At 37.6% G+C, this 25,364-nt stretch overlaps 1 protein-coding gene across 1 annotated transcript in view; it reads left to right on the top strand.

The window, feature by feature from the left end:
* Positions 1 to 21,830, top strand: part of DGKE (diacylglycerol kinase epsilon) — a 28,241-nt gene extending 6,411 nt beyond the window's left edge. Inside the window, exons 2-11 of the mRNA XM_037913981.2 lie at positions 1,296 to 1,455; positions 4,212 to 4,331; positions 5,445 to 5,588; positions 7,096 to 7,253; positions 7,636 to 7,687; positions 10,826 to 10,939; positions 12,463 to 12,534; positions 13,190 to 13,317; positions 13,645 to 13,756; positions 14,085 to 21,830. Coding sequence (XP_037769909.1) covers positions 1,296 to 1,455; positions 4,212 to 4,331; positions 5,445 to 5,588; positions 7,096 to 7,253; positions 7,636 to 7,687; positions 10,826 to 10,939; positions 12,463 to 12,534; positions 13,190 to 13,317; positions 13,645 to 13,756; positions 14,085 to 14,276 — 1,252 coding nt within the window. The 3' untranslated portion in view covers positions 14,277 to 21,830. The remainder of the gene's footprint in view (positions 1 to 1,295; positions 1,456 to 4,211; positions 4,332 to 5,444; positions 5,589 to 7,095; positions 7,254 to 7,635; positions 7,688 to 10,825; positions 10,940 to 12,462; positions 12,535 to 13,189; positions 13,318 to 13,644; positions 13,757 to 14,084) is intronic.
* Positions 21,831 to 25,364: the final 3,534 nt, after the last annotated feature.

Raw genomic sequence — 25,364 nt, 5'->3', positions numbered from 1 at the left:
GCTCCGCTGCTCTCTACCAGCTACACATTTTAAAATGAATGGTTGTTTGTGATTTAAAAAATTGTGCTATCGTGTGCTGCAGTCTCATGCTGCATCGCCATAATCACCATTATAAACTTTCTCCATCATCTTCTGGTCTTTCATCCAGGGCTTTGGAGTGGAGCCCGGAGCTGGAGTGCGGAGCAGCTCCAGAGCAGTGGAGCTGCAGGTTTTTGCCTGGAGCTGGAGCGGAGCCGGAGCACAGCTCCAAAGCCCTGCTTTCATCTCTCTATTCTGCCCCATCCCCATCCAAGACCACCCATTAAAATACAAATTTTTCTCAAGTCCTCCTTTATCATTTGAATCCTCAGCAGTATCCCACAGCTTCTTTGTGTTTCTTGTCTTTGCTTTCCTTAAACTGGGAAAAATTCAGTTTTGTGCAGTGGGTCCACACAAGGCCAGGTACCCCATATAAAAGCCTGCACTAGTAGGTTTAAATTGGACCTTACTAATGCATTGTCCAGATCAGATATGTGGGGATAGAGTCATCCACTGTTCCCGACCTTGCTTGGCTTTGTGCTTTGCTTTCTCACCTTGTTATGTTGTCTGTGTTTAGTTTAGTTCCCTGTACTGATGCTAGTATTCCACAGATATCAAGGATCTTGGGACAATAATCAAAAAGAATAAAAAGTAATTGCCACCTGGTACTTAATTATTTTAATTAGATGCCCCATTACAACATTAAAAATATTGTATATCAATCACTCGGATTATGCATTTAGAAACACAAATTTTTCTAAATCTTTTTAACACTTCATCTATTTTATATTGCTTTTTCAGTTGTTCCAGAATATTGCCGTAGGGATTCAAAACCAAAAATGTGATTATATATCATTATTTTCTGAAGGATCTTTCCCTACTGTAGGACAAACTGTTGCGAAGTTTGATTGTAGCAGGTTTCCCCCAATAATCAGTCTGATGCCTGCTAGGGTTTCCCCTAGTTTGATTAATAAAAAGATATTTTTAGACCATGTTTACTCTCTTCTGTTAATTCTCTAAGAAAAGGACAGCTAGTTTTTCTGAATTAGACCCTGCAAATTTCCGAGTGTGTAAGTGATGTTGATAAAGTAATTTAAGGCAAGGTTCTACACTATTATTTTATGATCCCATTGCGTAACTTGTGCTGTATTAATATACCTAATTTTATAAAGTGTTTTTGCATAGCCCTATATAAGTAAACTCAACCTTTCAATCCAAACAATTGGTTAGAAATCAAGTTAAACCACCATTTGAACTCTTTTTGTTTCTGTTTTCAGGTGCGTTTGGTGTCAGCACACTGTACATGATGAATGCATGCAGAATTCTTTAAAGAGCGAGAAGTGTCGTTTTGGAGAATTCAGAAACTTAATTATTCCACCATATTACTTATCCACCATTAATCAGATGCGTAAGGATAAAAGAATTGATTATGGAAAGGTAACTTTATTGGGTTTTTTTATAATACATAATTCTAAATATTAAATAAGTGCAATGACATGGTGGTGGTTATACACTGAATCAGTGTTTGAATACATAAATGCTAAGTGTGTTGACTTGAATGTATTAGTCATTTTATTAACATCCTGGTTGAGATTGAACAGATTTTTGCACGTAATTATTCTGAGGTGACACTGAGGCTATAGTACCTTGCTTTCTTAAACATCTTAACCACAACTGTTTAAATCCCATAATCATCTTTAGTCAAAAATTCCAAAAGTAATTTATCCTCAATTCCCTGTTATATGTTAGAGAATATACATTAAATCTTTAGCAAAATCTGTCAACATAGCCGTTTAAAAGAAAACAGTTTCCATGCTCCAAGCCACTACTGTAGATATTGGAGAGAAATCCTATAAAGTCTTTTTAAAGGGATACCTGATAAGAATAAGCAGGGGATTGGACTAGATGACATCCTGAGGTCTCTTTCAATCTTAATATTCTATAATTCTATGAATAAGCCTGTTAAAGAATAAACTTCCATTTTACCCAAATATTAAATATTGTGAAAACAAACTGACTCTTCAAAGAGGTACAGCTGTCAAATAAAAATATTTTCTGTGTACCAAAATAGAGTGTATCGCATAATGCAGAGTGTCAACACTCGCAGTACTACCACCAGTTTTGTGATTGGGGGACTGTACCCTGGAAATTAACGACTCAAATGATTTAGGGATCATAGTGAGCAGGCAACTCAACTCAACATGAACTCCCCAGAGCGATGCTGTGGCAAAAGGGCTAATGGGATACTTGTATGTGTAAACGGGGGAGTAGTGAATAAAAGAGGGACGAGGTGAATTTATTTCTGTATATGCCATTGGTGAGGCTGATAATAGAACACTATATACAGTTCTGGTGTTTACGGTTTAAAAAGGACGTTGGGAAAACTGGAGAAAGTACAGAATAGAGCTGAAAAAAGGTGATTCCAGGGCTGAAGAAAATGCCTGACAGTGAGAGATTTAAAGAGCTTAAACAGAGTAACAAAAAGAGGACAAAGAAGTAACTTGACTAGCGTATAAGTACATCACAAGGAGAAAATACCTGTACTAAAGGGCTATTTAATCTTGTGGAGAAAGGCAAACCAAGAACTGGTGACTGGAAGCTGTGCCAGACAAATTCAAAGTAAAAATAAGGCACACGTTGTTAACAGTGAGAGCAATTTAACCACTGGAGCAAACTGCCAAGGAAAGTGGTGGATTATCTATCTCTTGATGTTTTCAAATCAAAACTGGATGCCTTTCTGGAAGATAGGAGTCAGTCAAACAGAAGACTGGTTAGTCTCTAAGGTGCCACAAGTACTTCTTTTCTTTTTAGTCAAACAGAAGTTATTGGGCTGGTTACAGGACTAACTGGGTGAAATTTAGTGGCCTATGATATACAGGAGATTAAACTAGATGTTCTAATGGTCCCTTCTGGCCTTAAAATCTATGAATGATTTCAGACCAATTTTAGGGGGCTCTTGTGATAAAACACAAGCAGCTCAGAAATGCTACCTGAGGTGCCTGCATTTCCCCCTTCAACCATTACAGGCTACTGTGCTGTTTATGCCACAGGCAGCCAACCCTGTGTGCTCTGAGCAGGGCAGATTCCAGGACAGCAGAGCCAGCCCTGCTCCAAGCTCAATAGTCTTAGCCCTGCTATCCCCACCCCAGTGCAGGAAAGTTATTGGATGTAGGAGCACAGAACAAACTTCCTCCCTGCAGGCTGAAGACATGGGACAACCGCTGGATCCTGCTAGAGGAGAAGTTGGAAAGTGGGGGCCTACAGTTTGGCAGGGGGTGAGGGGAAGAGCAGGCTATGGGAGCATGCTGCGGAATTGAGATGGCTGCAGGAACGTGCCAGTAGGGAGCCTGGAGGACTGGCAGCAAAGGTGAGGGGAAAGGTAGCTGGGGCCAGTATTATTGTGTATGATTCAAGGTTGAAATTTCAACCTGTAATTCTCACACGCAAATTAGGGTATTCACAGGGGAGGTCAAAAATCTGAAGACAGACAAAAAGCAAGATTTTCTTCTTCTCTTTTTTATCTTTGGTTCTGTCTCCTGGTATTTGAACCCTTGAGGTTAGCAGTACTGAAAACATGAAGTCAATTTAGAGGGGAACTTGCATGTTTGTGTAAATTTGATAAAAGCTATTTGTAGAAATGTTCAACTTCGCTGATAATTTTCTGTATATCCCTTTATTATGGAAATCATTTGTGTTTGAACAAAAGCATTATCTGTCCTAAGCCATGTTTTGATTCTTCCATGAGAGTATAGTCCTGTGTTTAAGACCTCAGTGCTGCTATGGAGATAATTCTGATGTGATTTCTTTGCAAGATCCAGGTGTAGAAGAGGGAGGAACTGTTCGAAAGCTCTTGTTACAAATGATGATTAGCAAAAGTGGCAACAAGAAACTATGAAAAAACACAAAAATAAAATGACTGTTAGTAGCTGTATTTTGGCACTTCCAACTAAATCTTCATTGACTGGGAATGCTACTGGTTGAAATAAGTTGTAAAACTTATTACTTATTTGGAAAGGTTGCTTGTTTCTGTACTTACTATAAAGAGGGAATTAGCTACTTTTTATTTAAAATTATGGAGTAATTCATTTTCTCTGTCTTTGTGTAAATGGGGAATGACGTTGGAATTCAAAGCCCCTCATTCCTTTCAGGTTTGTCACATTTGTGTACATATGGAATTTTTTTTCTTTCTGCAGTTGGCATCCTCCTATTGTAAACACTGGACCCCAATAATAATCCTGGCTAATACTCGTAGTGGAAACAACATGGGCGAAACATTGTTGGGAGAGTTTAAGATTCTCTTAAACCCAGTTCAGGTAATTGTGGAGGAAAGCCAGAACTATGTAATAAACTAAAGACTCAATTAAGATCACCAGCATTTTGCTTATATATGGATTACAGGATCTTTTTAAGCAGTTTGATACAAATCTCCAGCTAAGGAAACAGACTGGTGCAGTTCTCATTTGAAGAAAAATGGCCATCAGGATTTTAGCACAGGTCTGCAAAGGCAACTTAAGGAGATTTTTTTTTTTTTTTTACAATGAGTTTGATAAGGAGCTAGGTGTCATCAAGATTTATAGAAGTTGAACTTGCAATAATCCCCTCGCTGCTTTTTTCCATAAGTCTCCTATTCATTCAGGAAGGTATGAGGTTTTTAAGATTGGGAACAATTGAAAAAACACTTCAAATCATAAGTAAAATCATGATGCGTTGTGCAATGTCATCACCTTGGTCACTCTGTCTGGTGCAACGGTCCTGAGAAAACTATGCGGGTTTGATCTGATTCTTTTGAAACTTTTTAAATCTTAACTTTACTTATGAAGATGGCAAGACATCTGGCTATTTTCCTGTGTTGCCCTCTGTGTTGCCATTGTCCCTTAAACTCAGCTGGGAAGGCACAGGATGCTCTGACATAAGGTAGCTGTTCCTAGACTTCCTGACTACCTCTTAATTCTCTTCCTCCAAAGTTCAAAGCAAGAGCCTTCAATGATTTCTGTTAGTCTGAATTTAAGGTCTTTGTTTTAAAAAAACAAAAAACAAAAATCGATGCCAAGAGTAGTCTCAATGAATGAACTCTTTTTTACAAATTGAATTTTAAGTCTTTTTTTTTAAACCGTTTTTATTTCATTACTTTTGGTTCTTGTAAAAGTGAAGGATTGACATTACTAGATTTAAAAAAAATTTTCATTTGGGGAAAAAAATCCGATTTATTTTGTTAATATGAATATTCACTGAAATAACTACTCACATGAATCTGAGTAGGATTTGGTCTTTGGTATGACCATTTGCCAGTGTAGTTGTCTGGAACTTATGATGATCAGTTTGCATCCTGATATATAAAAGTGAAGATGTTTTGATCTGTGAAGTAAACCCTACACTGTGTGTCTTAACTTACAGACATTTTCATTTTTATTTTCATTTGTTCATAGGTTTTTGATCTGAGCAAAATTTCACCTGCCAAAGCACTCCAGCTTTGTACCTTGCTGCCTTATAATTCTGCTAGGGTACTTGTCTGTGGTGGGGATGGCACAGTGGGCTGGGTCCTGGATGCAATTGATGAAATGAAGATAAAGGTACGGTGTTTGAATACCTTTGCATGTATTGTGGTGAAATACACTTTGGCCAGTTCCAAAAGTTAAGCCCTAATCTCTTATCCGGATATGGGTCATTCCTATCTTTCAAAGTAAACCTATTAAGAAAAGTATTTGCTAAGTAGCTTATATACAATAAAGAGATACAGACTTTGAACATTTAATTTAGAAGCCATTCTGCTCACGGAGTGTAGCCTATTTTATGCGTTCCTTTGCAATCTAAAGAGAAATTTAATTTGCTGTTAATGGACTTATTAATATAGTAAGGTTCTTCTGCTCTGGCTGCTTATTTCTCACCAAAAGTATTCAACTTCTAAAGCCACCAAAAATAATGACACAATTGCAGTTTGTGACTTTAGAAAGAGATTAAGGGACAGAAGTAGATAAATTATTAAAGATTTGGTTTTCATTATACTATTACTATTACTGACAAGAAGTGAAGAAACTTTGTGTGTTTAGTATTGTTTCTAAATAGAACATGTTTTCAGTTTAAGAGGTGTCAGCAAGAACTCCTGGGATGTCTAATTCGATTGTCACCTTTTCTGCCTAGTATCCACACACCCACCTCCTTTTCTCTACAGAAAAAAAGAAAAGTGGTAAAGTTCTCAAAATTGGATAAGAAAAATGTAATTTCCATTTCCCAGTTTTTTAGAGTCAAAGTGAATGTTGTATTTGTTAACTGATAATACTTTGTAAAGTACTGTACTGAAAGCTGCAACTGGCTCATGATGCATATCATAAACCTATGAACGCTTTTGAGAGAGACCTATTTGCTGGAACAATGAAATATGTGGAAGAAAATGTCTTAATAGCCCTGCAGAGCTAACGTACTTAAGATGGTGTGAGCTGGATTCTAAGCCCTCTCATGCCTCCTTAGCAGAGTTCTTGACAAAATGTTATGCTCCTGAAAACGCATTACAGGCATTGGCAGTACATAGGTATTCCTCTGAGGGCTGGGCTGTAAAACCTTTATCACTGGTGGTAAGTGAAGGGAGAAAAGAGCCCAGCTTGACTCTCAGATCCCTGGTTGCAGGGCTGATAATAAGAAGAAACATCCTTTTTCTTATAAACATATATATCCTGATTAAACAACAGTGACCATGATGCCACTTTTCAAATTACTTCTCACAGTTGAAAACTTAAATCTCACAACAGCTCTATGAGCTAGGTAGATACACCAGCTTTACGGAGGGGAAGCTAAGGGAGAGGCAAGACATTTTCCAAAGGGGCTGCTCATTTGGGGATATGTTATTTTTGTGCATTTGGTATTTGCCTAGTTTAAAAATTCCACTTTTCATATTTTCTTGATCCCAAATGCTTAGATTTGACATTTGCCATGCTTACAGTACGTGCTGTGCCACTCTGTAATAACCATTGAAGCAGCTTTTCTGTTAATGGTGTTCAGCTATCTTCAGCATTTCTGGGGATAATAGGGAGGGAGAAGACTCTAGAAAAGGAGATTCTAAAATGTACCATTTCTATGTCACAGGGACAAGAACGGTATATTCCACAAGTTGCAATCTTACCTCTCGGAACAGGTAATGACCTGTCTAATACGTTGGCTTGGGGTGCAGGTTATGCTGGAGAAGTCCCAGTGGAACAAATTTTACGAAATGTAATGGAGGCAGATGGAATTAAACTAGACAGGTAAGTAACACGGTACAAAGGTGAATCCCACAGCACCTTGACTATTTTGTCTATAAACTCCAGAAAGCATTACCGATGAACAGTAACACCCAGTGACCGCAGAGTTTTGATAGGGAAACACAAACACGGTGCGCACAGGTGTAACTGCTCCAGTGGGAAACTAGGCGCTACTGGATGTCAGAGATGGAGGCGCCTCTGCTATGCAGCTTCTCCAATGCTGAACCTTTAAATATTTAACCAAACCTCTGAATCTTCTGAGGAACATCCATCTTCTGATTATAATTTCTTACATCGCAGTTTTTGGTTTCTTATTGCAGTTTGAGTTCAGTGAGAGTAGTTCATCTTCTGTAACTTGGCTAAATAATAGCCTTTTGTTTTTCAGGTGGAAGGTTCAGGTAACAAATAAAGGATACTACAATTTAAGAAAACTAAAGGTATGGTTTCAAAATTACTAAAATGTGGATCTTACCAGATGCTTGTATTAACTGATTATTTTATTTCCTACGTGGATATGCTTTTTAAATAAAATAAAATAAACTGCCAGGCCTGAAGGTTGTATAGTAATAATACCTCGCAGATACTGCACTTCTCATCAGAAGATCTCAAAAAGCTTTACAAAGGAGATCAGCACCATTATTCCTATTTTACAGATGGGGAAACTGAAGCACAGGGAGGTGAAATAATTCCCCCAGAGTCACTCAACATGCCAGTGACAGCCAGGAATAGAACCCAGATTCCCTGTGTCCCAGTCCAGTGCTCTGTTCACTAGGCTTTTCTCTTCAGTTCACAGTACCGTAGGAAAGTAGATGGAAGCTTTAACAATAATGGTATTGGAGCATTGAAAACAATGAACTGCGTTGTTAATTGGCTAACACAGAAGTGAAGCTGTTATGCAAGTTTACAGCAATGCTAAGAACACTATTCTTACTACATGACAATCTTATAATTCACAATAAACAAGAATAAGAAAATAGGAAATGTGAGGAGGATTGCAAATCATGTGTTGCCACTCTGGAAAGTTTCAGGAAAAAAAGATATAACCATTTGGTATATAGAAAAGATAAGTAACCTGCCCGTAAAGTGAATACTTATTTGAAAGAGTGATCTAATCTCACATCAGTTTTACACTTTTGTGACTGACATCAGTAGAGTTACCCCTGATTCTCATCAGTGTGAGAGAAGAATCAGGCCCTAGTCTCAGGGGAGCGGAGGGGCTTGGAATAGTGTTTGAGGGAGTTGATATCTGACTTATTACAGGGTTAGTTGAAGTTCCTATCATGCAATTCCAAAGTTTAATTAACTGTATATATCTATATTTGCATATTGTAATTAAGTAGCACCGTCTGCTGGAAAATGTTGGGATCCACAGAAAGAAATGCAGGATTTACAGTTTCTTTTCTAGATCACTACATGTTTTGCTTGCAGACCTGGCATTAAGAACCTTTATCTTATTTTTAGGGCTGTCAAACAATTAAAAAAATGAATTGCGTGATTAAAAAAAATTATTTATGTGATTAATCACACTGTTGTTAATAGAATACCATTTATAGAATACCATTTATTTAAATATTTTTGAATGTTGTTCTACATTTTCACATACATTGATTTCAATTATAACACAGAATACAAAGTGTACAGTGCTCACTTTATTTTTTATTACAAATATTTGCACTGTAAAAAACAAAAGAAAGTGTTTTTCAATTTACCTAATACAAGTACTGTAGTACAATCTCTTTATCATGAAAGTTGAACTTAAAAATGTAGAATTATGTACAAAAAAATAACTGCATTCAAAAATAAAACAATGTAAAACTTTAGAGCCTACAAGTCCACTCAGTCCTATTTCTTGTTCAGCCATTCGCTCGGACAAACACATTTGTTTACATTTGCAGGAGATAATGCTGCCCACTTCTTGTTCAGAATGTCACCTGACAGTGAGAACAGGTGTTCTCATGCCACTGTTGCAGCCGGCATTGCAAGATATTTACATGCCAGATGCGCTAAAGATTCATATGTCCCTTCATGTTTCAATCACCATGCCAGAGGACATGCATCCATGCTGATGACGGGTTCTGCTAGATAACAATCCAAAGCAGTGCAGACCAACGCATGTTTTTTCATCATCTGAGTCAGATGCCACCAGCAGAAGGTTGATATTTGTTATTGGCGGTTCAGGTTCTGTAGTTTCCGCATTGGAGTGTTTCTCTTTTAAGACTTCTGAAAGCATGCTACACACCTCCTACCTCTCAGATTTTGGAAGGCACTTCAGATTCTTAAACCTTGGATCGAGTGCGGTAGCCATCTTTAGAAATCTCATATTGGTACCTTCTTTGAGATCTGTCAGATCTGCAGCAAAAGTGTTCTTAAAAAGAACATCATATGCTGAATAATCATCCGAGACTGCTATAACATGAAAGATATGGCAGAATGCGGTTAAAACTCAGAGCCGGGGACATACAATTCTCCACCAAAGAGTTCAGTCACAAATTTAATTATTGCATTACTTTTTTAATGAGCATCATCAGCATGGAACCATGTCCTCTGGAATGGTGACTGACGCATGAAGGGGCATATGAATGTTTAGCATATCTGGCATGTAAATACCTTGCAATGCTGGCTACAAAAGTCCCATGCGAATGCCTGTTACCATTTTCCGGTGACATAAATAAGACGTGGGCAGCATTATGTCCCGTAAATGTAAACAAACTTGTTTGTCTTCGCGATTGGCTGCACGAGAAGTAGGACTGAGTGGACTCGTAGGCTCTCAGGTTTTGCATTGTTTTGTTTTTGAGTGCAGTTATGTAACAACAAAAATCTGTATTTGTATGTTGCACTTACACGATAGAGATTCAACTACAGTCCTTGTCTGAGGTGCATTGAAAAATACTGTATCTTTTGTTTATCTTTTTACAGTGCAAATGTTTGTCATCAAAAATAACAATATAGAGTGAGCAGCGTACACTTTGTGTTGTGTTGTAATTTAAATCAATATATTTGAAAATGGAGAAAAACATCCAAAAATATTTAATAAATTTCAATTGGTATTCTATTGTTTAACAGTGCGATTAAAACTGTGATTAATCGCGATTAATATTTTTGAGTTAATCATGTGAGTTAACTGCGCTTAATCGACAGCACTACTTATTTTTAAAAATGCCACAGTGAGCAGTGAAAGTGCCAAAAGAAGCATTTTAGAACAAAGGATGCTATGAAAGTGGTCATAGGGCTTTCCTTATCTCTGAGGAAGTCAAAGGGTAGCTGAGAAGTGTGTGCAAAACTCCATGAATCCAACAATAATTTGTAAGTGGTGGCAGTGTATTGGTAAGTGCAGAGAGTCAGTGACTATTTTAATTTCATAGGACCAAATTCTGCTCTGTAACGTGGGTGCTTCTCCCACCCCTGGGTAATTCTCATCAAAGCACCTATATAACTGAGAGCCTTTAATCATTTTATATTGGCTAAGAACCAGTTATCTGCTACTTCAGATTACACACTCATAACTTCGAATTTGCATATTGCTAGGATATTGTTTTCATGTCTCCATAATTTTAACTAGAACTGTTGTCCCACAGGTGTTCACAATGAACAACTATTTTTCCATAGGACCTGATGCTCTCATGGCTCTCAACTTTCATGCGCATCGTGAGAAGACTCCCTCTCTGTTTTCCAGCAGAATTATTAATAAGGTGTGATTGGTAAAATAGCATTTTCCACTTCTTGCCAAAGATACTGAGAATTGCCACCCTTTAATCAAATGACTGCAAATAGCCTCCATTAATTCATGGAAGTATTTAATTATCAGCTGTTTTGTGTAAGAGTCTGAGACAAACTAGGATTTTTTTTACGTTGAGTAGCAATCAAGCAAAACATTTTTCTGCCTCTTAATCTAAGATCGTGTTTTACTAGTGTCTAGTTTATTCTAATGCAGGGATAGGCAACCTATGGCCCACATGCCGAAGGCGGCACGCGAGCTGATTTTCAGTGGCACTCTCACTGCCTGGGTCCTGGCCACCGGTCCAGGGGGCTCTGCATTTTAACTTCATTTTAAATGAAGCTTCTTAAACATTTTTAAAACCCTATTTACTTTACATACAACAATAGTTTAGTTTATATATTCTAGACTTATAGAAAAAGACCTTCTAAAAACATTAAAATGTATTACTGGCACACGAAACCTTAAATTAGAGTGAGTAAATGAAGACTTGGCACACCACTTCTGAAAGGTTGCCGACCCCTGTTCTAATGTGTATTTCCATTTTGTTGTTCCTCAATATCATGGTTATGCATTCTAGTACTATGGCCAAATTCTCTTTGACTTCCGTGGAAACAGCTCAGGCCACTGATTTATTGCAGTTGTGCAATACAACCGTGGAGCTACACGTCCAACCTCGGAAACTGCCATTAGGGTCCTATTTTCCCTTACGTGAAATTTTTCCTACATAGGGAAAGAGAAACTCTTCTTGTCTAGCTCCTGGAGTTTCATCTTCATTGTTCCATTGGGTGTTCAGGGTTTATCTCCCTGGGTCAGGAAGTTCATTCTCTGTCAGCAGTACATGTCTTGAGATGCACAGGGATCTTGGTCAACTATGTGGGACTGTTGTCTCCACGCAGCTGTTCTGTGGCCCACCACCATGCTGCTATTGGCTTATTTACCACTCCATATTCCTAGGTTGTACAGTAGTGGCGAGAATATGGACTCTAGTACCGGCAATGGAACATGCTTCTTAGCGCTACCTCTTCCCACCCCAGTTTTAGAAGAGGTCCAGTCCTAGAGCTCTTGTAGAGGAGCTTCCATGGGGAGCTTATGGTGGGTCTGGTGCATTTCCAGCCAGGTTCCAACTGTTTGGGTTGCTCTCCCCTTCTGGAAGCAGAGGGAAAGACTCTTGTTCTTAATTACCTGCAAAGCAGTCTTAAGTATATTTATCTCTGTAGAGCTTCTCAGTCATTTGGAAACTTAATGGACTGGAGCAATGGCACTGCCCAACTCTGTTTAAAAGTGCAGTACTGATTTAATTTTAAAAGGAAAAACTCTTTCTTGCACTAGGTAGTAATTACTGGGTCATCCTCTTCCTGAAAACTTAAAAGCAAAGAGGATACACAAATATCTCATGTTACATAAAAATTTCAGATCGAGCTCTTATAACAATAATTAAATTATCTTCGTCTTTCTCTCTGTTTCTGATACTGGTTTCTCTTTAACTTTTTGTAGGCTGTTTATTTTTTCTATGGAACCAAAGATTGTTTAGTACAGGAATGTAAAGATCTTAACAAAAAGGTTGAGGTAAGATATCTGTGTTCTCTCGCTAACTCACTTTATTCCCTGGGGGAACATACGTCTCCCTCCCTCAAGAAAGCAGGATTTTAAATGGAAATGATCTAGTAGTTTTTATAAATAAAAAAGTTTAAGCAACGCCTAAGTCTAAGTTTCCACTAGGTACAGTCATAGAGACCTCTTAATGCATACCTGGATATTGCTTACCTTTTGATATAAAAGCAAAATTAACTTGTGGCAACTGACTAATCAGGACTTACTGTACAGTATCTAGTGCCTGATGCTAAACCCATTGAAGATTCCCATTTACATTTATGGACTTTGGATCGAGCCCCTGCTGTAGCTAAAATCCCAATGTATAGGTGAAACTTGCTCCAGCACAGAGGGACTACACAAGTCTGAGTCACAAACCCTTGCAATTGTAATGTGCTAGTTAATAATAGAAATGGGGGTGGTAGGATACGGTACCATATTATGAAGTCAAAAATGTTTTCTAATATGTTTATATTTATTTTATAAATAACACACACGCTGATCATATGGGACCAGGTCCCATTGACTTCAGTGGAATGCCCACCCTAATGTATGAAGAGAAGTGGCACATGCCCAAGTACAGAATTTGGCCCACAGTAACTTACTAACAATCTGTTGTGTATCTGTAAAGCTAGAGTTGGATGGTGAGAGAATCGATCTGCCGAATTTGGAAGGTATCATCGTCCTGAATATTGGATACTGGGGAGGTGGCTGCAGATTATGGGAAGGAATGGGTGATGAGCCTTATCCACTGGCAAGGTATGTAGTGCCTTAATGGTTAGAATATATACTTTTTTATTACAGCGTAAGGGCCAATGGGCTTACGTAAGCAGTCCCGTTAATCAGAGGGATTGCTCACAGGAGTAGGTGCTGCAGAAGTGGGCCATAAGATTTTAAAGAGTGCATTGAATTTGTTATGCAGCAGAAGGCAAACAGATAGTTTTAAGCTTATGTACTGTAACAGTCACTTTCATTATAGTTTTATCTATTAATACAAAGACTATGTAAAGTTTTTTTATACAGTTATTTCAGTGGTGTTCCCAACTATTTTTTTTTATAGTAAATTTCTCCTTTTCTAAAATTTAGGTATGATGATGGACTGCTGGAAGTTGCTGGAGTTTATGGGTCTTTCCACTGTGCACAGATTCAGGTGAAATTAGCAAATCCTGTTCGACTAGGACAGGCACACACTGTGAGGGTACGTATGATTACCTTTACCCAGGTTTTTCAGTGAATGTGTCATCTTAGGCATTCAACTGCTGACCACGTCTTTGTCTTTAAAAGTGGCAGTTTGTCGGGGAGACTGGTGTTCATCTTTGTTGGAAAAGTTAATTGCCCCTTAAATTGCACCCACATAACTCCATTATGGACACCTTATACATGTGCGTAACTAACAATATGCTAAGATTCTCTACTGGGAGGCTAAAATCTTGCTGTATCAGTACATAGGCAATAGTTGTAAATGAAATATCTTTGGCTGGAGTGAACTGTTATGATTCTATATACGCTCTTTTATTTAATACCAGCTGATTCTGAAGAATTCAAAGATGCCAATGCAGGTGGATGGAGAGCCATGGGCACAGGGACCCTGCACTGTTACCATAACTCATAAGACACATGCACTGATGTTATATCACTCGGGTGAACAAACAGATGATGATGCTTCCAGCATGTCTGAGCAGGAACACACAAGGGAACAGACAGATGAAGACATATAGGTTCTGAAGAATTTTACATAATATATTAATCAAGTCTCGTTAAAAAACTTAGAACATTTAATATATATTTAACTATCTCAATAACTATACCTTTATGCAGTAAGGTGTAGACTTGTGAGTGGCACAGGGGTAAAAAAAAAAAAAAAAGCCATGCTTTCAAGTATTAATGGAAAAACCTCCAGACTAACCCTTAGCAAAACACTTAGGTGTATATATCAAAATGAAAATCTCACCATAACTTAAGCTGATTTTTCTTAAGGCTAAGTGTCGTTTTAGTATGTCTTGAGAATACTATTTTCTCTTTTAAATAAGCAGTATGTCTTACTCAGTTCAACAATATACTGTGAGGTGCACATAAAAGAAATATTGAAATGTGACTTTGGGTAGCATGACCATCTTTTAAGACCTATGTAAGAAGACTGTTTCTTTTGGTGACAATTGGCAACACTTTAAAAACGGTTACAGATAACTGATCGTGTCTGATGATGATCTAAAAATAGCCACATGGCAAGTCAGTCTGTGCCACCCCATTGATCATAAATACATATATGATCTGGTTCAGTAAAAATGTATTATTTGCTAAAACAGATGGAGAACATATATAAATTTTGCTTCCTGACTAGGTCATGCAAGGTGAATAATAGTTTGCGGGATTTAGAACTTTATCTCCCATTTAAATTTATGACCACAAAATAACATTATTACAAACAACGATACAAAAATTCAGAATAGATGTAACAGTAGATATAAACATCCTGTTTAGGTAACCATCAACATTTCTCCAGGTAAATATTGACCTAGGTGAAGCTTCTCAGGTTTAAAACTTCGTGGTCGCCTCAGCAGAAATCAATATTTGCTCCTTAGTTATTTTATGAGTGAGTAATTTAACCTACCAAGCCAAGAGCTTGAAGCTAAGTAGTAAACCTGTCACTAATCAATCCAGTTGAGCTCATGTACTGCAGGTGATCTCCAAACAGTAACTGAACTTATAGTAGATGTGTGCTGCATACGTTAAGCCCAGTGACAAGTTAAGGAAAGAGTCTTGGTCTAAACACTGAATTTTCTTACCTCTTTTGTCATTTTAAGCCAGTGCCCTCAAATAACTTTCCTTTTGTTTTCTGTATGCTAGTTTAAAGGGACACTGTCAAGTAGGGTAGGCCATATATCTAGGTTTTGTAAACCAAATGGAATTGTTTTACAGAATCTTAAAAAAAAGTTTCTATGGATTACCTAATGTTAATGAAAACTTTTTTTTTTAAATTTATTTAAGCATTTTTGTACAGGTTTATGGAAATCAAACACAACAGCATTATATGCATGCATGAGAGACCAGGAAGTTAAACAGACCCTTTCTGGTTTAAATTTTCCATGCTGAGTGAAATGCAAAAAGCAAACATAGTTTATATGGTAAAAAGTTAATTACATTTTTGAAACTCTTCCATTTTTAATAATCTTTCAAGATAAAAATATGTTTTAACTTGACAGGGTCCCTTTTTAAAAGTTTACATGCTAGATTCTAAATACTACTGACATTAGTAAATTCATATTTAGACAGATTTGCAAGCTGTTCATTATATATGTGATTAGAAGGTAATGAATTGTAAATGTTGACAACAAATGTAAATTTCATACTTGGTAGCTTTATGGACCTTCTTTGAATTTATAATTTATCATGTAAATACATAGCAATTTGAGTCACAAAGGTCCACATAAAAAGTAAATTAAAAATTCCTAAAGTAGATATACCATGTTATAGATAGATCCACCATCCAAATCTTCTCTAGTTAAAATTGACTTTAGGTTATACTAGCTTAAAAATCATTTTAAAATGGTACGCCTCTATTTTATTTATTTATATTTGAATAACTTATTCACACTTATTTTTAAAAATATTTATTTAAGTATTATGTTCTTATCCTTGTGTACTAATGTTTACAGGCAAGTTATAAAGCTCTGTAAAAACTGGGTATGTATTTGGAATGCAGATACATTAGAAAGACAATGACAGGGTTGCTTGATCTAAACTTATTAAACTGTGTTGGGAAGAGTCATCTAAAGTATATCTGGAAATTTTCAAGATATATTTCAACACTCATAGGATCAAAAACTGTTCCGAATTTTTAAAGTTTGAACCCCCAGCCTACCCCTAAAACAAAACTTATAAAATGCTTTTTTCCTGGTCCCGGGGAGAGGGTAGATCAGTGTTTCTCAACCTCTTTGACACCAGGGACTAGCTTGCTGCCTTCCTAAATTGTGTCAGGGAGATCTCAGGGACCTGCGCCAGTCCATGGACCAGTCATTGAGAAACACTGCTCTAAATGACAGCACAGTTGGTGAGAGTAAGCTGTCTCCCAATTTGTTTTGTTCTCGGTTGGAGGAAGGAAACGTAGGTACAGCACCTCAGACAATGGGGTATTGGCCAGGAGGTACTGTATGCAGACAAGCTGGATCCTTCCACTGACTGCAACTCACTGAGCACTTCTCAGGATCTGATGCCAGTTGGGTGAAATACTCTCTGGGCAGTACAAATCCATGAATAGCTTTGTAGTACAGGAGGAGAATGGGCAGTGAAGGTAACACTTCATCTAATACCTACTTAGTAATTTTGGAGAGCTGCTTTCTGAGGATGGCCCTAATTGTCTCAGCCAAATCATTGCTCTTTGCATGCTGATGGGAGGAGAATTATGCCGCATGTATGAGCAATTAGAAGTGACTGAATAGTTGATGGGTAACAAATTTAGATGGTGTATGCTTGGAAAGCCTTTCAGAAAACTCTATTTGAGGATTGGAGAAGATTGCACTCGCTATAAATTTTTATCTCAAAGTCAGATATGCCATACCCACTTTTCCTGCAATTGTCTCTAGTTGTCTACAGGTCAGAGGACTTTTTAAAAACATAAATGTTAAGGCTAGAGTTTAAATATGTCAGGTGATCACAGGAATCTTCCAATTCCCAACTTACCACCCTGTGGGGTTTTTGGGGTTTTGTTTTAAACTTCTCTTGCTCAACTGTTTTATTTTAATCAAAACTTTTCAGTTCATCATAAATTTAGAGTCAGATTCTGCTGTGAATTTCTCCCTGTGCAACCACTTTAGTCTGACTACAGAAGTTATGTCATTATCATTTGCCCCCCACGTCTAATTTGCATATAAATTAAATAAAGACACTTTTCAGTTTTAATGGTAGTTGCTCATGTGCTATTGTATATTTATCATGGTTGTGAATCTGATGAAATTCACATTTTAAAAAAAACAGATGTGAGAAAACATGAAGCACCTGATACAGTTTTGTCTATTGATTATCCTATTTTTTAATTAAAAATAGGCTTTGACAATTGGAAACATAAAAATATTGCAATATATTAGTTATTCAGAAGAGGGTGCTCTGCTATTGAAATTCATGCCCTACTCTAAGAAAAGCAACACAGCATTTAAGGATGACATAAATTATGAATACATTTAATTTCTTAGAGGCTTTTCATAAGCATATTAATTTGAATAAAATGTACAGCTGTAGAAATATTGAGATATTAATTTAGCAAGCATTCAGAATATTCATTCACAGAGCTGTAATTCTAGGCTATATTAAGATTTTATTGCAGCATATGCTAGTGTACCTAAAGATCGGTCAGTGCTTCTGTTATAAATCCTTTTCCTGGGTTTATAACCTACAGGTTAAAATGTTTTTGGCGGGCTTAAACTTGCACGCACAGCCTAGATATGGAGTGAACTTTTTTTCTCCCCTCACAACCCCCTTACTTATTAACTTTCACAATTTGTATATAATATATCTATTTTTCTTATAGTAGTTCACAGGTCAGAGTAAAAGTTTATTGAGTTTGGAAACACTTCTGTATTCTTGGACCTTCTGCAACTTGTTTGTGGTTTTAAAAGCAATGTTCCCAATCCATGAGGTGGGCCCTACATCTTTTCTATTTTTCCCCTTGAAATAAAATAGTTGAGGTCTGACAGTAGTTGCCATTCATGTTTATCTTTTTTATAAGAAATTTTGCCACTTATTGGCTAAGATATAGTTATAACCCGATGCGTACTGGTGGTCATGTGTTTACAGCATACTCCAGCATAGCGCCAAAAACTATCACAACGGGTAAATAGCATGGTCCAGATTCTCCTTTCCAATGCATTGATGAGACTCCCCTTTTAAATGGACACACCTAACTTTAAATCACACGTGTGTTCTGAACATTTTTGTAATCTGCTAATTGTTCTGGATTGCATTCACTTCAGCTGGAGTAGTGGGTGCTAACACCTTTGAAAAACAGGCCCTACTTATTTTTCCCTGTTTGGGCCTATTTACATTCTAGAATTCTACAATATAAACGCAATCAAGAGAATCTGATTTTGATAACAGGATGAAGACAGCCATGACTTAGCAGTCATAGACAGGGCAAATCTTATTCGGCACCATGTTAACCGACCAAGATTAACTCCTGGTCCAAGCAAAATCTAATCCCAGTTAGTTGGCTTGATGATGATGAATAAGATTTGTCTGGTCTCCACTAACCATACAGTCATGATTGTCAGTATTATGTTAACTAACTAGCAACAAAGGAAAGAAAAATATTTGTAATAGCAAAACATGCTTATAAAACTACTAAAATTGACTGGGGCACTCAGGCAGTTGTAATACTAGAAACTTCCTTCTAATTCACTTTTTGTAATTGACTCGTTTTTAAGTTTTTGGTATCCTTGTAAGTCGGAGCCATTCTGAGGTCAGTGCACAGTTCTGTGCTCATATTTAGATTGCATTTCAGTCAGGTGTTTTTCCTTGTGTGTATAGACTTGTATCCTGAGCTTTATTTTTATTTTTTTAATGCAGTGTTAGTCATGGTATGTTTTAATAGGTGTAAAATTTAGGTCCTCCCTAGCAGTCCAATGCACTTTTTTCTAGAAGACAATATTCACTGAGGAGACAATGCTAATTATTTCCATTGGGTTTTGTGGTCTTTGCGCCAAAACCTACAAAGATTTATGAACTTGATTAATTTTTAGCATGTAGGTCTAGCAATTACACTCAGCACTGTGGCTGCAGTGTTCTTCACTTGGGTAAGCAGGCTTAGTTGAGAAACAAAATAGCCTCCTTACAAAGTGCAACTTACTGTCTTTAGCTGGAAAAAATATTGTCTAAGTATTGTTCCGTAGCTTTCAATTGCATTAAAAATGTTAATGTAATACATGTTGACTTCTTAAAGAATACCCGAATGTTGAAAACATACCACTGTTCCTTAGTTCAGACATAAGAGTAACACATTTTTGAAATTCCTTATATATATGCTCTTTGTTTCCTATTTCATTACATAGTATGACTGCAAATTTCTTCTTTTTTTTAAACTGTCAACTAGAAATAATCTAGAATATTTTTAGATTTAAAAAGAGATTACTGCAACATTTTAGTACCCTGGTTGATCCTACTGAATGTGAACTATCCACTTTAAAAAAATATGCTCTGATCCAGTTCTGAGGAACTGTAGCTGCTTATTGAGCACAGTGTAGGGTAACAAAACACCGCTTGTTTTGTGTGAACAGTACTTACACATTCCATATGTTTAAGGCCCATTCCTGCAAGCACTGCCTGCTCAAAATTCCTATTTGCTTCACTGAGTGCTGAACATTCACTGAGCCCAGGATTGGGGTCCTTTGGGATAGATCTTCAGCTGGAGTAAATCAGCAGTGTGCCATTGAACCAAGTGGTGCCAGGCTGACTTACACCAGCTGTAATGTTTTGGAAGTCTGAATTACCTTCATAGCTTTAAACTATCCTTTGTTTCTCTTTAACATTTCCCTGTCTTCTGTGCCCACATCATCTGCAACGGTCTTTACATTTCCAGGTTCAGAGTTGTTAATTTAAAATGTTTGCATCCATCAAACGTAACCCTGATTATTGTATTGGCCTCTCTTTAAAGAGGAAATGGAAACTACTGTTGTTAGGATTTCAGTCTGTATCTTCAAAGTTTACATTCTTCATTAGCCATATGTCTACTACTAACTCATGTAGCTCTTAGAACTCTAGCCATCTAATCTTTATAGATTTTTTTATAGTAAAACAGAATGATTTTTTATTTTTGTAGCATATACCTTCAATATGTATAATAGAAATAACGATTCAAAAACCATGCTCTGAATATTGTAAAAATGTGAATTTCAAGAGCTGTAACTGTGAGTTAGTCAGAGTCACTTAAATAATATTTGTGAGAAATTACCAGCACATCAAAGGTTTACAAAAGCCTATTCTTTAGGATAGAAGTAGTCTGATATTGTAATATGTTTGTATTCAATGTGCATATGCAGATTCTGAAATTGCACTAAATAAGAAACCAAGAGCTTTTTACAAATCTAAGCACTGGATCAAAATGCTGAATTTGTAACATTTAGTGTTCTTTTCATCCAGAAAAAGTGATGGGTGGTTGGTTAGTGGTTTTCCCACCAAACAGTAATGCGGGAATCCATCAATTTATTCAGAAACATAAATTGGTGCCTAATGTTCCATAAGATGTGGCTATCATTCAGTGAAGTGCCCAGAAATTAACAAATGCCCATTTTTCCACCACCACCTCCCCATGCTCCCTTCCCCACCTAAAAAAAGAAAATGACACATTGTGTATTCACAGCTGCAAAGTGCTTGAGGTCTTATTTGTAAAAGAATGACCAGCCAGCATGATACTGCATTTCCAAAGTATCTTTTTAAAAGGTAGAAGATACACTTACATTTTCCTTGGCATCAAGAGATGCGTGTAGCCCCCCAGGTAGAATTAGCTGCTCTTCTGCTTTCAAAAAGATTGAATAAGCTGTAGGGGGAAAGTGTTATACAAAACTCTAGTCATAAAAGTAGGGAACAGTTTTTTTGTTTTTAAACAATCTTCTGTACCTTCCTGTACACAAGCAGTAATATGACTTTGGAAACTTTCTGTGGTCAAACTTTTTGCTTTATGTTTATGCACTCTTTGGGCTTGATCATATTCTCCTTAAGCGACAATACGCCCATTGACTTGAATGGGAGTTTTGCTTGCCTGAGGAGTATGTGTTTGGTCGCTTTGACAGTGCACTGACCAGTTTAGTTAATCATTGCATGCAGGTGTTGTGTATTTTGTTGAGAAGTAAAAAAATAGTTGAGCGAGCTGTTCGTAAACAACTGTAAATGCAGAGTAACTCCCAGGGAAGTCAGCAGAACTCCTTTGATTTCAGTAGAGTTACTCAGATTTAATCCGTTAATTTGTGTCCTGCTCATTTTTATGACTTAGAAGAGAAGATGCGCAGAAAGGAATCCTTTTGACAGGATGTCTGCTTCATATTCCTCTTAGATGTTTGTAAATAAATAAAAACTATTTTCATACCACTGATTCTGTTGCCGAATTTCCTAAAGCATCTTTCTGTTGTCTTGTTGATCTGTATTGTATTTCTCTGTATGAACTAGACTGAAGAAAATGTGTGTGGATTAAAACATTTGAATCCATTTTGTTTGTTCCATGTCCATTCACAAATCTGAACATCAGCTTTCAAAATCTGTAATAAATTAGTGAGAATATTTGACACCTACCGGTAACTTTGTGTGTACTTTTTTGTACTCTGAAGTAAGACAAATATGTTATTTGGTGAACACTAAGTATACACTGTTTTTTACACAACACAAACATGAGGTCCCTGACCTAAGGAGCACGCACACAAAAGAGAAAAGATGGGTCACCCTCAAAATTCAAGAATGTAGACAATCAGTAAGGAGCTATGATCATAGAAGGATTTTAAGACTTCTTGGTATCATAATTTATCTGTTATAACAGGTGATGATACTTAAATAAAAACTTTCCTTATGATTTACCCTTCCTCTCCCAATTTTTTTAACAAAAATACCTTATTTTATTCCTTATGTAATTAACATTTCTAAAAGATGTTGCTGGTTATTTTCCTTAGTGAAATTGCCAGCTGTGATGATAATTCCTAAAGCTGCTGTGATGAAAGCATTTGCCATGTTTTCCTGTGGGTGTCCATATTCTTCTGAAGTGAAGAAGGCATAACCTTATGTATCTTGTAAGGCTTAAGAATTCCAGCTTGTTCTTGACACTCCAAGCCAGCCTCCCCCCTACTAGTTAATTGACAGATTTAACACCTACACAGCAGCCATAAACCCGCCAGTTCTAGCCTCAAGAGTTCCCTCTGCCTAGGGGAATACTCAGGTGGTATAAAGCTGCTGTAGTAGCTCCACCTCCCTATACCCTCTCTCTACTGCCTTTGGTCTGGGGGTGTGGTTGGAGTAGGGTGGGCTTAAGGCCACCTTTGCCCCTCTCTCTCTCTCCACCCCCTCCCCCCATCCCCTTTATCTTTGCAGAGTACAGCTCAGTCACGGCACTGAATTTGCCCATCGTTGTTACTATGTTTTTCACTTGACCTTTCATCACATGATCTGCGAGCACTTCAATAAATATTGGGCCACGTCAGTCACTGGTGTAACACTGTTCAAGTCAATAATTTTTACTGAAAAAGCAGGACCATAATTTACACAGCCCTGGAATTTACCCTGAGGGTGAGCTTGGCTCACTGAAGAGCCTGTTTCCATTGAAGTAGAATGAGAGTTTTGCCATTGCCTTCTTGAGAACAAGTGGGAGACCGTAGTCTCTCAAACCATGTTTTCACAGATGGGGAAACTGAGGCACAATGAGATTAGTTACATGACCAAAGCCACGTAGTGAGTCCGTGGCAGTAGGAATAGATCGCAGGCCCAGGATTTCTTGTTTCAACCCCTAGCCCAAACTGCCACTTTTGGTAATTGTTGAGGTGATCTTGATTAATTTTGAGAAGATTAACTTCTAGGAAGGAGGTTTTTTTATTAAAAACTATACTGTTTTTAAGGGGCATAATGTTTAATATGTAATGAAAGAGGTGCAGGGCCTCAAGCAATTTTTTTATGTTCATAACAAGCGGCAACCCCAGAGGTGCCAGGGCTGTGAACTGCCAAGCCCAGAGGTGCCGGGGCTCAGCCCTGGCAATTCCTGGCACAAATTAAGCCCGGCATTTAATGCTTTGCGTTTTCTAAAGAGCTGATGGTAGTTTTATGTGGTTTCTTCAGTGATGGCAGGTAGAAGAGAGACTTGTTTTGTGTGGCAATTTAAAGAGAGGGGCCCTGTAGTGTTTTCGAAAGGGATAAAACTCTTCTTTTTACTGCATTTTAAGGGGTCATTGTCTCTGGTATTTCACATAGAGGTAACACTAGATTTGTGTGGCCTTTTAACGGGTGTTTTTCTTGAGACTACTCCAGGGTTTGAATGGTAATAAAGATAAACTGCCAAGCTTTTTTTTTTTTTTAAATTGTTTTAAGATTCTCAAGTCGTTCACAGAATATTTTAGGGGATCTAAATTATACATTTTTTTATATATATATTTTAATACAAAACATGGAAATCCAGGTCATCCTTAATTTCTTACCTGCTGTTTACCTGGGTTAAAATTCTGAATTTCATCTGCAGCGGGGGCAACAATAACTTTAATAACTAACCAGCTGTACTCACGGGTTTCCAAACAGGAAACTTCAGGCAAGCTCCTCAGCTAGTGTAACTGCATAGGAGGATCTGGCCCCTCGATTTTCCCAGGAAGCTCTTCTGAGTGTACTTTCTTTATTTTTATTTTGACCAAAACTAGAGAGAAGACAACATTCTAAGCTCCACGGATGGGCCACCAGTCCTAGTACTATGAAAGTACTCTCAAATATCTATACAATTTGATGCTTGCAAAGGGATGTCAGTTTTCAAGGAGATATGGGAGAAAGTGAACATCACAATTAGAGATTTCTGTTAATGTTACACAGTCTTTAAATATGGGGATTGCCTTTCAAAGAGTGATTTTCTTTAAAATGAAAATGAAGGAGGAGCAACTTAAAATGTCTTCCTGGTGTGCATTTACTAATGACTTTAGCAGGAGGGAAAGTCTGATTTGTTTTTGATCAGCCCCTTAAGTGCTAATGATTCCTGGTCTCTGGGGGCCAAGGATTTGTAAATCCACCTACCAGCCTCAGATAATGTTTTGTCATGACCCGTGTTCATATGAAGGTGATGAAAGAAAAAAATCTTGAGGACAAGTCAATAAAATAGGCACAGAGCTCTTGGTGGAAAGGGACAGCAGACCGACCGCTTCTGGAAGAGGTTCAGAGATCAAGTGGCTCAATGCTTTCTCCTGACGGCAGCAGATGGGCTGCTTTGGGTGTGGAGGCTTTTGGACTGAATAAATCCTCCTAGGGGGCTACTGCATCATCATGTCAGTTTCCTCCCAAGTCCTCTCTTTTCCACATCCCCACCCTGACTGACTAGCACAAAGGCAGGGAGCTCCAGTATCTTAACTCCTATACTGTGCTACAATTGGGCCTTTTTAAAGACTATTTGCATGTTGCTTTTTACTCAGGATGGGCTCAAGTCATATATATATTCAGTGGCTCTTTCCTTAGATGCCTGAGACAGTCATTTCACAGAAGCTTGACATTATTGTTCACACAAGATCTTATTCGAAGATGCCAATTTTTCTTTGCCTCATGCTTTTAGTAATATTTTCACACAATGTACTGAAGTCAACTATAGATCTACAATATCCAGGTCTTTTAGATCCACTGTCACATACATTTTGGCTGAAAGCTTTCTCTAGATGGAGAATATTATGAGTTCAGAACCTCATGAAGATGAAAGCAAAGCCCAAGGATTTCAAATGAGTGCATAAAGTTAGGCTTTTAAATAAATGATCACAATAGTGAAATGCTCAATACAATCTGATCTCTTACTTGGGGGTCTAAAGACGGATTTAGGAGCCTACCTTTAGACTTTCACTTTTAAAAGTTTTGACCTAAACACTGTGCTGCCCTTGATTTCTGGAAGCCTTTTTTGCAATGATTACATTTCCCCATGTGGAAGGAAAAGCTTGTGGCAGAAGTGCAAAAGCCCCAAATCTCTGCATGCAGCTGTGGAAAATGCTCTGTTAGCAGCAAGGTAACAGATGGCCTCGAAGGCTTGGTGACCATGGGCTCTGTCTCACTGAGAGGAGGAAACAATACCATGCACATCTTAGCATGTGCCACCCAGCAGCGTTCAGGCACAT

The sequence above is a fragment of the Chelonia mydas genome, chromosome 14, assembly GCF_015237465.2.
Source record: "Chelonia mydas isolate rCheMyd1 chromosome 14, rCheMyd1.pri.v2, whole genome shotgun sequence".
NCBI lineage: Eukaryota > Metazoa > Chordata > Testudines > Cheloniidae > Chelonia > Chelonia mydas.
This window is presented reverse-complemented; position numbering and strand designations above follow the sequence as displayed.